General features: G+C 44.1%; 1 protein-coding gene across 4 annotated transcripts in view; it reads left to right on the top strand.

Annotated features, from left to right (window-relative positions):
- The window catches only part of GABRA5 (gamma-aminobutyric acid type A receptor subunit alpha5), a 93,677-nt gene extending 81,854 nt beyond the window's left edge, over positions 1–11,823 (top strand). For all 4 annotated transcript variants that reach the window (XM_037832813.1, XM_037832812.1, XM_037832814.1 and 1 more), the window contains 4 exons: positions 1,432–1,575; positions 4,062–4,214; positions 7,140–7,351; positions 10,999–11,823. In XM_037832813.1, coding sequence (XP_037688741.1) covers positions 1,432–1,575; positions 4,062–4,214; positions 7,140–7,351; positions 10,999–11,301 — 812 coding nt within the window. In that variant the 3' untranslated portion in view covers positions 11,302–11,823. The remainder of the gene's footprint in view (positions 1–1,431; positions 1,576–4,061; positions 4,215–7,139; positions 7,352–10,998) is intronic.
- The last annotated feature ends 1,595 nt before the right edge of the window (positions 11,824–13,418 follow it).

Here is a 13,418-nt window from a genome sequence, read left to right as displayed (position 1 = left end):
ACAGTTGTAAAACATATATAAAACTCATACAGAGAAATTCAACATACCCACCTCCCAGATACTGAGATCTACCACTTTTAACATTTTACAACATTTACTGTACGATTCTGTCTATATATTTATCTGTCTACCTACACCAGGCTCCTTGAATACTTGATACATCTATGAACATTTCCTGAAAACAAGAATGTTCACTTATGAAATCACCTGACATGTGATTTCAAGTTCAAGAAATTTAACATTGATATAAAGCTCACAGTCTACATTCCATTTTTAAAATAGGTCCCAGGATTGTCCTTTAAGCCTAGGGACTTCTTTCAGTTTCATTCTCTGTCTTACCTGTATTGGATTTCTATGCTTTCCCGGACAAATTACCACAAATTTAGCTACTTAACACAAATTTATTTTCTCACAGTTGTGGAGATCAGAAGCCCACTGGGTCCTACTGGCTTCTCTGCTTTGCTCTCACAAAGCCAAAATCGAGGTGCTGGCCTGGCTGCGTCCCTTTCTGGAGGTTCTGGGGGAGACTCTGCTTCCAGTCTCCTCCGGGTTGTTGGTGGAATTCAGTTCCATGTGGCTGCAGAACTGAGATCCCCATTTCCTTGCTGGGTGTCAGCTGGGGATTGTTTTCAGCCTCTAGAGACCACCCACGTTTCGTGGACTGTAGTCCCTTCCTCCATCTTCAAAGCCAGTAATGGACAGTGGAGTCCTTTTCACTTTCAAATCCCACAGACTGACTCCAACTAGAGACATTTCTATTGTTTGAAGGTCTTCAGAAATTAGATTGGGCACCAAGAAAACCAGAATAGTCTCCCCATCTTAAGGTACATCAACTTAATTCCACCTGCAAAGGGCCTTTTGCCTGCAAAGTAACATATTCATGGGTAGAACTCCAGGGAGAAAATGTGAGGGGACAAAAATCCAGCCTGCCCCTACCCTGTCACCTCAGACAGTGCCTCACTCAGTGTCTTTGAAAAGTGGGAAGTGTATTATATTGAGTGGAGTTGGGAACATCCATGCAAATATGCATTTCATGAAATCACTGCAAAAACCCTAAGAAGCAAGCACTGTTCTCACCCCATTTTACAGTTGAACAAATTCAGGCACAGAGAATAAGGACCCTTCTCAAGGTCACAGAGCTGGGAGTTGAGCCCAGGCCGTCTGGTCCCAGAGCCCAGGCTCTCACTCATATTCCGTCATGCCCCTCTGAAAAGAAGATGAATACAGGGTCACCGGGCTCTGTTTCTGAGCACTCAGGCCTTTGAGATCACATCTGCCCTCCTCTGACCATCCCACACACTTTCAGTCATTTAACTTTGACCTTCCAGACTTTGAAATCATTGCTCTTATTTCTTTTCCACACACCTTTGGTTGCCCTGTACTAGGAATGGTACCAGTTTTATGCCCCTTTCTGTCCTCCTGTCTGTACAGATGCATACCCGAATTCCGAGGTTGTCTACATCTGGACCAACGGCACCACCAAGTCTGTGGTGGTGGCAGAAGACGGCTCCAGACTGAACCAGTACCACCTGATGGGGCAGACGGTGGGCACCGAGAATATCAGCACCAGTACAGGTGAGGACTTGGCTGTCCTAGCTGGTGTGCAAGGCTGGGGCCTGCACCGACGATCTCCCAGCCCTCGCCACCCTGCTGCCCAGGGCCCTCTCCCCAGCAGTGTGGGGCATGGCAGTGTGCAGTGATGCCCAGAAGCCCCTAAAGTGCCCTTCCCATCAAGGTCCCCTTCTAGCTGCAAGCAGAGGCACCAGCTGTGAGCAGCAGGGGCTCACCCGAGGGGCTGTGAGGGCAGGGCAGTGACCCAGTCACTTCTGGCCCTGCCTGGGTGCTTCTAGAACACACATCCCTGCCCCAAGCTCTGAGACCAAATGGCAGGTGGGAATCTGCAGGAAAGGTAGACAGCTTCTGGCACATTCCCCATTTACCTGCTCCCTACCTCCTGCTCTGAGCATTTCAGAGATTTCCCTGGGGCGGAATTTTGGAAAGCACAAGCAAGCAGCATAGACTGAATAGCTGAGGCTGTTCCCAGAGGCAGACACTGGCGGTTCCCCCAGCACAGGGGCTGGCCTGAGCCCAGATGGTGCACTAGGAGCTGGGTTCCCCCTGATGCCAGTGGGTGGGTGTGGGGGTCACCAGGGGACAGAGAGCACTTCCTGAGCCTGGCCCTGATGCCTTTAGATGCCTCCTGGCCACTGTGAAGGCCTGTCCCTAGAGCTCACGGGTGTTGCCATCAGTGGATGAGGAGATTTCAGTGCTCCAGAGAGAAGAGGAGAGAACCACAGAGACAAACAAAGCCCTGGAGCAGAATGAGTTCTGAGTCCCAGGGTACCCAACTGACAGCCTCAGGGTCTGCTAACACCCTGAGCTCTTGGAACCCACGGAGCTGAACAGGCAGTTCAGTGCTCTCCCCTCCCCAGGCACCACGTCAGCCCCTACCAGGGAGAATGCTTGTGCTCGCCATATTTGGGAAACGTGAGTGAGCCTGTGAGAACAGTTTCATTGTTTGGTAATGATGTTAAATTGGAAGAAGGAGGAAAATAGGACAGATTTTATGAAAAGAGGTAAAATGGTGGTATGAGACATTTAGCAAAAGAACTGAGAGTAGGGAGTAATTTCGAAGACTAACATAAAGGCATAGAAACACGTTTCACCTCTTCTTCAGGTGTTGAGGACAGGCAAAATTGGTTCATCAATGAATGACCCGGTCCTCAGTACTAATTTTATCTTACCCCTTTCTCTTTATCCTGATTTCTCTCTCCTTGCACTAGAGCTTGCTCTGCCCCCTCACTCTTATTTGAAAAAGGAAGCTCATGCCTCTGGGAAATGGAGGTCTTCCCAGCCTACCTCTACCAGTGTGTCTTGAGACTCTTTGGAGAATGTTGGCAAATTCCACCCTGTGTGGTCTCAGTGATCCCGCTATGCCCCATGTATGGGGTCTCGTGAGCAAGGGCCTTCGGGGAGCAGCCACAGCTGGGTGGACTCAACTGTGGCCTTCGATTCCAGCACTAAGTGTTTAGCTGAGTTAAGTCTTAAACAGGGCTGGATAAGAGTAAAGAAGAGCAAATCCCAGCAAACTGCCCAAGAGGCGGGCAGACCTCCACCCTCATCAGTTAGACCCCATTGTGCCGAGCCCCAAGCTTGTTCTCCACCGTTCATCCTGTCAGCCACCATTCGGTCCTTTTTGGCAATCCGGCCCCAAAAAAACAATTGCAACCAGCCCAACTCTGCATTTTTCCACTCTCCTCTGCCTTTCGCCCATTTCTCAGAGCACACTTACATCTCCCTGAGGAGATGGGACCCCAGGCTAGCAGTGGAGACCCTCGGCATTCACACAGACCCTCACTCACCCTCTGCCCGAGCCCCGACTCGGTTTCTTACCAGTTGACCGTCAAGGCAGCGTCATTGTCCGCGATGAAGGGAAAGTCCCCTCTTGCCTCCCACACGGCCAGGCAGATCCAGAGAAGGCACTGGGTCATCGCCAAGGAGAGGCTCCTACTTCAAGAGCAGGAGCCCCGTCTCTCTGGTGCTGCTTGGATCCCTGGGCTTCTGTAGCCTCTGCTGTCACCGTCCACCCCAGGGCTGGAGGCACAGAGAGCCGGTGGGGAGATGTCCAGGCTCGCTCACCCTCTCGTCTCCTTTCTCGCCCACCGGGATGGGAAAGAGAAAGGAGGCTCCCCACCTGCAACAGGGTCTGATATCCTGAGTTATATCAGGGCAAGCTAAATCCTGGTTGCAGAAGTCGGCCGTGGAGTGGGTGGGGGAGTGGCACAAATGGAAGGACACAGATTGCAACCAGGGATTAGCAAAATCCGGAAATCGGATTTTCCCCAGGAAAGGCATCCACCAGCAAAAGCTTTTCGAGGCGGGTGGTCAAGAGACTTAGAAAAGAGTGGTTAAAAAATTCATGCATCCTCCCCATCCTCTCCGTAACCTGAATCTCACAAGTAATTACTGGTTCCATTTAAGCTTCCCTGACCCCACAAGCAGGAGCTTGTTTCCAGGACTGTGGTGAGGGTGGTTGAGTGTATTTATTTGCTTATTTGCAGGTGAATACACAATCATGACAGCACATTTCCATCTGAAAAGGAGGATTGGGTACTTTGTCATCCAGACCTATCTCCCTTGCATCATGACCGTGATTTTGTCTCAGGTATCCTTCTGGCTGAACCGAGAGTCAGTCCCAGCCAGGACGGTTTTTGGTGAGTGTGCCAGGCCTGCCTCGGGAGGGTGCTTGACGCTGAGCCAACCCCCAAAGCAGCCGCCCCACAACCACACAACTTCTAGTGCTGCCTCTGTGTTTTGTGACCTGGAACAGAATGACTCATTAGTTAAGAATGTTGTGTTAAAGATTAGGATTTAGGATTTCTCTCAGATGAAAGTTTAGGGAATAATGCAAGGGCTGTTTGATCAGTATTTCCATTTTGAAAAGCCTTTCACTGTCAGCCTTTTTGGGGGTCTGGAATTCCCAGGAATGTGTCTGATGTGAGATTTTGCTATAGTATATTCACAGTCCTGGTAAAGTACTACTTTGTATGTTATTGAGCAGTTTTCTTTGAAATATGTGTGCCACTTAAACTGCCAAGTGGCAATCGATACATTAAATGTGATACTACAGTACTAAATTATAAAAATATCTATATGATAAGAATCTCGTGTAATGTTAGTCAACATCTCTAAGACATGAATGAAGTCTAGAAAGGTCCAGTTCAGATGTACTGTAGCACAGTAGATGGAGTTGGGCATCTTTACTTTGTTACCTTGAACCTCAAGCTCCTAAAATTCCAATCGATGTGTTCAAGGTTATTTTGTAAGTCTGTGTGATAATGGATGTCCCCATCTTCTAAAACTTTAAAGAGCTACCACACATTAGCCCTTAGTACCACCCTTTTCCTTTTGAAGAAGGAAAACAGCATGCAGGTTATTTTGATGGTCCATGGGGTGGAGGAACCAGCAGTCTGTAGAATCCATGGATGTTCCCTTCGACCATCTCCACCGCTAGGTATTCAGCCAACTTCATTCGCCTCACCTGGTGTACCTTTCAGGAACGTTTCAGGAAGCTTTGGAGGCTGGCTAGGCAGAGCTTCACAAGTTAATGTGCCTCAGAATAGTCTTTAGGAGAATCTTAATAGGTGAGCACAGACAAAGCATTCATTGGGAAAATGCTGCGTATTAAGGTGTATTTCCCCTTGGAGATTCGCAGTGCACATTAGGATGCAATAGGATCAAGGAAGACTCAAGAAACCTGTTTAATATCATGTACAGAGCACTCTAACACTCTTTCCCCTAGCACAGTGATTAACTGGATTTCTAAGAAACATTAAAAATGACTTGATTTGTCATTAAGCATTAAATCCATGCATGACTCCATGTTCAATGAGGGTATATAATTCCTTCAAAGGAGACAGCAAATGAAAACTAATAGCTGCCCTGACCACAGCGAGATTCCATTTCTTCAGTTCTATACCAGACCCCGTGCACACGTGCACACACTAGTGCAGACAAAACTGCAAGAAGACAGCAGGAATAATATGTGGGAGCTGCATGGACAGATGAGTCCAACAGACACAGGCTTGTCATTGCTCAGGTTTTTACAGCTTCAGGATCCCACCTGCAATTGGGGGTAGTCACGTCACCCAGCATGGAGCATGCTCAAGTCGGGGTCTGGTACTTGGTAGATGATGCTCACTGAATGACACATAGTCTGCAAGTCCTAGATGAATGTCTCCTTCCTGGTGACTCAAGTGTCCATCCTCTCCAGAAGGCAAAGCAGACAGCCACAGGCATCTTGCATGAGAGCCTTTAGGAAACATCATTCCCTCTTTGTGGAAGTTAAGTGTTGAGGTAGGGAGATTCAGATACAGTGCTCCCATTGAACTTCACCCAGATTGGTCTGCAGGTTTGGTTAATAAATGTGAAAAGATGTCTGTCTCATCAGTATGCCTGTGGCTCCTACTTATAGGGTATATATTAAATCTTTATGCAGGACTGAACTAGATGCTGTGTGTCCTGAATGGTCATTTGTCAATTAGGTATTGCCCATGTGTCACAAAGAAACGCCATTCAATCAATACATCTTTGTGTAGCACCAACTCTGGGCTCAGTTCTTTTCAAGTCAGTGGGGATACAGTTGTGTTTAAATCAGACCAAGATCCCTTCCCTCTTACATTTATATTCTAGAGACAGGAGACAAACAAAAATATAGAGTGTTTGGGGAGGATCTCCCTGAGAAGAAGACAGTGAGTGAAGACCTAAAGGAAGTGGGGAGTCAGGTGGAGATCTAGGGGAGCACCTCCAGCCAGAGGAGTTAGCCACTGTCGAGTGAGGGAGGACCAGAGAGCCCACGTGGAGAGAGCCGAGAGAGCAGAGGGATGCAGTTTGCTGGAGATGAGGTTAGAGAGGGGACATGAGTGTGTGCAGTAGGAAACAAAGAGGTCTTAGAAGTCACCTTTAAGTCAAGTGCATGTGGCAGTAGGGATAAAGGTGTTTTGGCAGTCACTTTTAGGAAGTTTTCTTTATTGTGAGGAAGGAAGCCATTGCCAGATTCCAAGCTGAGAAGAGGCACAATCTGACTTCCATTTTAACAGAATCACTCTGACTTTCTGTTTCAAGAATGGGCTGAAGAAGGGAGTCCAGTTGGGGGGGCTCTTGAAATATTCTCAGCAATAGATGTTGATGGTGCTGAGATAAGAGATGTACTCTTGAAAATGGAGAGAAGTGATCAGACTTGAGATATATTTTGAAGGTAGCAATCTCAGAATTTGAAAACCAAATTAATCTTGGGTGTAAGAGAAAGAATGAGTTGAGTATGATGAGTTGAAGATCTCTCCATTGCTTTTGGCTGAGCAGCTAGAAGAGGGGATGGGTTGGGGGGATTCCCATGAATGGTGATGAGGACAGATGAGGGTTCATTCTGGGACCGGCTGAGTCTGAGCACCAAGTTGAGATGCAAGGCAGGCAGGTAGACATCCAAGCTCAGTGGAGAGAGAGATCCAGGCTGCAGATAAAAATAACCAGCCTCTCATGTACTCATTTATCACATTTAGGACTTTTCTGCTAGGGTGTAGGTACTAACCTTTGTTTCTGCCCCTCCTCCATTTCACCTCCCCTGGTGTTGACAATCAAAGGGGTGACCACGGTGCTGACAATGACGACCCTCAGCATCAGTGCTCGGAACTCTCTGCCCAAAGTGGCTTATGCAACTGCCATGGACTGGTTCATAGCCGTGTGCTATGCCTTTGTGTTCTCCGCACTGATCGAGTTTGCCACCGTCAACTACTTCACAAAGAGAGGCTGGGCCTGGGATGGCAAAAAGGCTTTGGAAGCAGCCAAGATCAAGGTACTTGCTTTATGTTTCCTCTTTATCCCATTCTTTGAGATTCTCTTTACTAATAAAACATGCTTCTTTATATGTCTATATATGTCCAAATATAAGGCAATGTCTTAGTTTTCCAGAGCTGCTAATGACGAATGCCACATAATGGGCTGGCTTACACAACAAGCATTTATTGTCTCAGTTTGGGAGGCTAGAAGTCCAAAATCAAGGTGTTGACAAGGCCATGCTTTCTTCCTGAGTCAGTGGTGTTCTGGTGATGGCTGTCCTCCATCTGACTTCTGACTTCTCTTTACAGGGCCCCTATAATGCAGGTTAAGGCCCAGCCTGATTCAGTTTGGCTACACCTAAATAGAATTTTAAAAGATCCTACTCACAAATGAGCCCACATGTTAACTGACTGCATCCTCAAAGAATCCTATTTAGAATGGGTTCACATCCTCAGGAACCAAATTAAGAGGACAAAAGAACATGTCTTTTGTTGAGTACGTGATTCAATCCACCACGGCAAGGTTTGTCCTGCTCCCAAGGTCCCTTCTATCCAAGATCCTTTCAAAGTCTTCTTTATAGCAGATCACTCAGAATTCTAATTCCTTTATTTTGAATCATCAACTTAATTCAAGCAAAAGGTCTCATGATATGTGAAGGGCTTGGGTTTGTTCAGTTTTAAGCGTGTTACTTTTGCAAAAGTAGCTCCTGCCTATCCAGCAACTAATTGCCCAGTTTTGAATTGAACAGTCCATTAATTTGCTTGCTCTTTTGTCATTTCACCCGCAGTACATCCTCTGCAAGGTGGCCCTAAAAGTCAAGAACAGGGCCCGTAACTAAATGGGAGCAGCATATCAGCAACACATATCAGCAAAAATACCCAGTTCCACTGAATAAATGATTTGGTTTACTTAAATGATAAGAGGAAAGAAGAGCAAATCCCAGCAAACTGCCCAGGAGGTGGGCAATTAATCATCAAGTACTTAAAGGGCAATTTGTACCTAAATTTAAGGGATATTTTTTAAAACAAATGTGGGAAAAGATTCTAAGCTTAATCATTTTCCTGGGGAGATGAGAGTAATGCAGATGTAAGAGAAAATAAAACAACCTATGATAAACTGCTAATTATTACATGCAGAAAACACATCCATTTCACTAAGAGATGTGGTCCGAATTCTCGGGGCAGAATTGAGCTCTCCTTTGAAAACAGTTAGCATCCAGGGAGGTCTAGAAGGCATCACTGGAAACTGGCATTATGCCTTAGCCCCCCAACCATGGCCACAAAACAACAACAAACCCAGACACTGTGGTTCCACTGGGGTTTCTCATCTTGTCCCACCGACAGCCCCACTTGTGCTTTCTGAAGAAACCAAGGGTCTGACATGACCCACCCGTCCCTCACATGCCCTAGTTTCAGCCACCAAGAGCCCACTCCCCACTCCAGCCCCCTATTTGGAGGCCCAGTAGCACCCACTCCAGGCCCCCTCAGAGCTGTCAACAGAAGCATGAGGGAAAGCTATGATGAGTGTGACGCTGGTGTGTAGACTGAGTTTTGGGATGTGGAGGTGTTTTTTGGGGTGGGAGTTGAGGATGGAATGATAATGATCTGGCCAATATAGATTGAATGAGGGGAACTTGGGAAGCATTTGTATTGTCAGTGGGTATAGCCACTCAAGTAAACCAGCTTTTACTCAGACCTAGAGAGAAGTTTAAGAAATAGACTGTATTCACATCATCATGTTTCAGGATACTCAGAAGCAGACGATGAGTCAGAGTTTGGGATGCAAGATAGGTTTTAGGGGTGAACACCTGTGAAAGGATAAAAGGAGGAAGCAGGATTGGGTAGAGGAAGAAATGGACCTGGGAAGAGGCCAACAGGGCTAGGTCAGCCTGCGGGGAGCTCTGGGACGATCAGTCCCGACAGAGCCCTTGCATCGGGTGGCATGGCCAGGACTTCCATCCGTGCTGGCTTCCCAGGAAGGGTGTGGCCTTGGCCAGGTGCTCTCTGCAGCTGAGGCTGGCCCTGAAGGAACACACTGCAAGGTCTGCTGGCCACTCGCCCTGCAGCTGAGCTGCAGATCCTTCCTAGAAGACGGACCTGGGGACACATCGATCACAACCATTGAGACCACATAGAGATCTAGGATGTTGCTACATCAACCCTCCCACATAAAAACATGCATTGGAAAGCCTGATTGGTGTATTGTAAAGGCTCTCCTCTTTTCCTGGTAATACCAAGAAATGAAAACCATTCAAAGCAGTAAGTTAACTGATGCATGACACTTACCTGTTTCTCTGGCAGACACACACACGTGTCCGCGTGATCGTGGGCATTGCAGAGAGCCAGGTATTTCACAGCAGCTGTCAGGAGGTCACCACCCCAGCCTGAGGATGTGGTGGTCTCCCTCCCCGAATCCCCCAGGTTTCTTATGGTCCCTGCACTTGGCTTGGCATGAGCATCACCTTCTTTTTCACCCACTTCCCCTCCTTCCCTTTCCTGTGCTTTTTCTCTCTGCTTTTTATTTTTTCCATATTTTTAGTCATTGCTCTATTTTCTTTAATTTACTTTCCTGTGTATTCTAAATTTTATTATGAGACCATATTGCTTTGGTAATAGAACAGAGCTGCTTCCAACATTTTATTAACAGTATTTTCCGGTATACATGTTTAAAAATTTTTATAATGAATACCTGTTTACTATTAACATTTTACTTGTTTATCACCATCTGTGTATCTATATCCATTTATACTTACATATTCATCTATATTTAATAAATCCATCCATCCATCCCTATAACCTGTCAATCTGTCCATTTTTGGATGCATTCAAAGTAAAATTGCAGACAAGAGTACATTTCCCACTGAATATGTAAACATGCATATCTACTGGAGTTCAATATTTGTTTTACTGTTCTGTTCTTTTGCAGCAAAATGTCCATAGATTGAAATGCAAAAATATTAAGGGCATATATGCTGAGTTTGGACAAACACGTACACCTGGGTCACCCAAACCCCTATCAAGATACAAAATATCACCAGCATCCCAGAGAACTCCATCACACCTCTCTCCAGCCGATTTCCATCCCCACCTCTCCAAAGGCAACCACTATTGTGATTTTTTTCATCATAAATTATTTTCCCTGTTCTAGAATTTCACATCCAAAAGAAATGAAAACATATGTTTATGAAAAGATTTATACACAAATGTTCTTGGCAGCATAATTCATAATAGCCAAGATTGGAACTGTGTAGGTATACATCAACAGGAAAAAACAAACAAACTGGGGTTTATTCATGCAAAAAAATATTACATAGCAATAAAATGAATGGATTACTGATACAATCAACAAGAATGATTCTTAACAGCATTCTTACAGCCTTACACAAAAGAATTTGAAAATAATTTTTATCACCTCCTTTTTTCCTCCTCTGTAGGCCATTCCCAAGAATTAGCCTTCTATCCATAAACCCTGTTCAGTCCCACTGATACATGCAGAGGTAAAGAAATGATGGCTGCTCCATGGTGCAAGAAAAATCTTAACTCGGTTTATTCTAGATTAATGCCAAATGCTAATATCAATAATGTCTATGGCTTGTGCCAACTTCCCTGTCTCTGACATTGCCTACATAATGACATGTCTTTATGTTCTTCTTGTATTTTGCAGAAAAAGGAGCGTGAACACATACTAAATAAATCAACAAATGCTTATTCTACTGGGAAGATGACCCATGCCCCAAATATCCCAAAGGAACAGACACCCGTGGGAACTGCAAATGCATCTTCAGTCTCAGCGAAACCTTCTGAAGAGAAGACTTCTGAAAGTAAAAAGACATACAACAGCATCAGCAAGATTGACAAGATGTCCCGAATTGTATTCCCTGTCTTGTTTGGCACTTTCAACTTAGTTTACTGGGCAACGTATTTGAATAGGGAGCCTGTGATTAAAGGAGCCACGTCTCCAAAATAAACTGCTGGACTCCCGATCACCAAGAGAGCCATACTTCCAGCATCTGGTACCCAGGACAGGCTGAGCTCAGAGGGACTTGACCCATTTGGGCAATATCGTTCAGGAAATTTTTGCATGTTTAATAATACGTACAAATAATATTGCCTTGATTGTTTCTGTATATAACCTCAGATGTTTCAAAGATGTCACATTGATAAATAGAGCAAACAACTTTCTAAAAAAAACAGGAGAAAAAGACTCTGACACTCAGATGCTCAGTATCTTACACTGTTAGTTTACAAACAAGATAAGTATATTTTTAACTGTTCCAAATGTTACCTAACGATGTTTTTTATACTTCAGATGTCATTTCATACAAATTTTCCCAGCAGATCAATATTTTAGGAAATGCTCAATGATTATTATCTGACCAAATATTGCAAGAGACAAAGATCACAAAAAGCACATTTTTTCATGGAAAAAAAAAACAAAAACTGGGCATTTATGTACAGAATTAATTGCCTTTGATAATTCTTACTGCTCTGAAATTAGAAAAGTACTTCATGATCTTACATTAAGAAATAGAATAACAAATATTTATGCAGACAAGTTCAATAACAGGAATACATGGTATGTTAATTTAAAATATTCCCCAAGGAAAATTTTGAAAATTTGACTCTTAAAAATTAGTTTTTGTGAAAAAAATAATCCTCTCCCCTGCTAACTAAACAATGACCAAGAAAGAAAAGGAGACATTGAGACAAAAACAATAGTTTGATGACAGTCGTGGCATTTGGCCCATGCATTCATTGATTGCATCTGAAACTTGACCCATTCTCGCTGCAGCCGTGACTAGTGCTTCAGTGGTGAGAAATTGTAATTGAATTATTTTCCATTTTATTTCCTTGTATGACTTCATGATTGTTTTATTGCTCTGTTAGCTTTTGTATATGAATCTTAAATGTTCATTAAATAATAAAAAAAAATGAGCTAGTCTTGTGGGCAAATGTCATTTTTTAAAGTTTTCGTATTTCGTTAGACTCATTTCCTAAAAGTGACATAAAGGAGGGAACCCATCATGAAATTGCATGGGAAAATACCTTCATGGAAGCTCACCTCTGTTTCCAATCTAACTCCCTAGAATAGCACTTGCAGAGGAAGCATATTTAAACCCATAGTGATGGTAAATAGGTAAAACTGATATTTCCCCCCATCACATATGTTGCAAGAGTGTAGTGAGGGCCTCTTGGACCTCTACCTTATATAGTCCTATTGAGGGCTTCCCCAGGGATGGACATTTTCTGTGAGCGAGGTGGCTTTGAGTCAAGGCTCCATGTCTTCCTTCTGCCATCTGTAAATGGTGATGAAAATACCTGCATTCAAGCCACCTGCCTACTGTTTGAGGAAGTATCATGGAAAGATACTGGTAGAGGAGCTCTTTCTGCCTTCTCCGTGACACATTTGGAATTACAGATTCTTAAAAGGGGAGCTGTGAATGTTAGCAAGCAATATCAAATATTAGGCATGTCTACCTTGATTAGTTAATGACATTTAATTCTTAAAAATCTGTCCACATTGCTTGTGTTTGACAGTCACAGACATAGGTCATGGACAGGGACAAACAGCTTGAACAACCATGTAAATGCCCAGAGCATCAGTTTACCTAAAGCTCAGATAATTCCCCTGAAACCTTTTCATGGGGTGCAAGCACAATTATCGTGTTTTATCTGATTAGTCTGCAAGATTCACAGAACTACTAAGTTCTTCAAATGGACAGAGTCTCTTTATTGTAGGAACTCCATTGCCTCCTTCTATAACTGGTTTCAGGAACTCACAAAGTAGGAAGGAAAAGGTCAATGAAATGGTGCGCTTAAATGTTAAAGCAAGAAGCATTTCACATAAGAAGTGATATATTTGTATAATGTATGACACAATAAGAAGTGATATAATTGGAGTATAGTTTTTGTGCTTCCCATTACACCACAGCACAAATCTTGCTGTGACAAAGAGCGAACCTAAGGCTCAATATGATGTTTCTGTTTCCATTTACTATTGTAATTACATTTATCTTACATAATATTTACAACTTAGTTTTGCATTTTAATTTATGGAAAAATATAAGTTATGTTTAGATGGCT

The sequence above is a fragment of the Choloepus didactylus genome, chromosome 4 (genome assembly GCF_015220235.1).
Source record: "Choloepus didactylus isolate mChoDid1 chromosome 4, mChoDid1.pri, whole genome shotgun sequence".
Taxonomy (NCBI): Eukaryota; Metazoa; Chordata; class Mammalia; order Pilosa; family Megalonychidae; genus Choloepus; species Choloepus didactylus.
The sequence above is the reverse complement of the archived record's forward strand: the minus strand, read 5'-3'. Positions and strand labels throughout refer to the sequence as shown.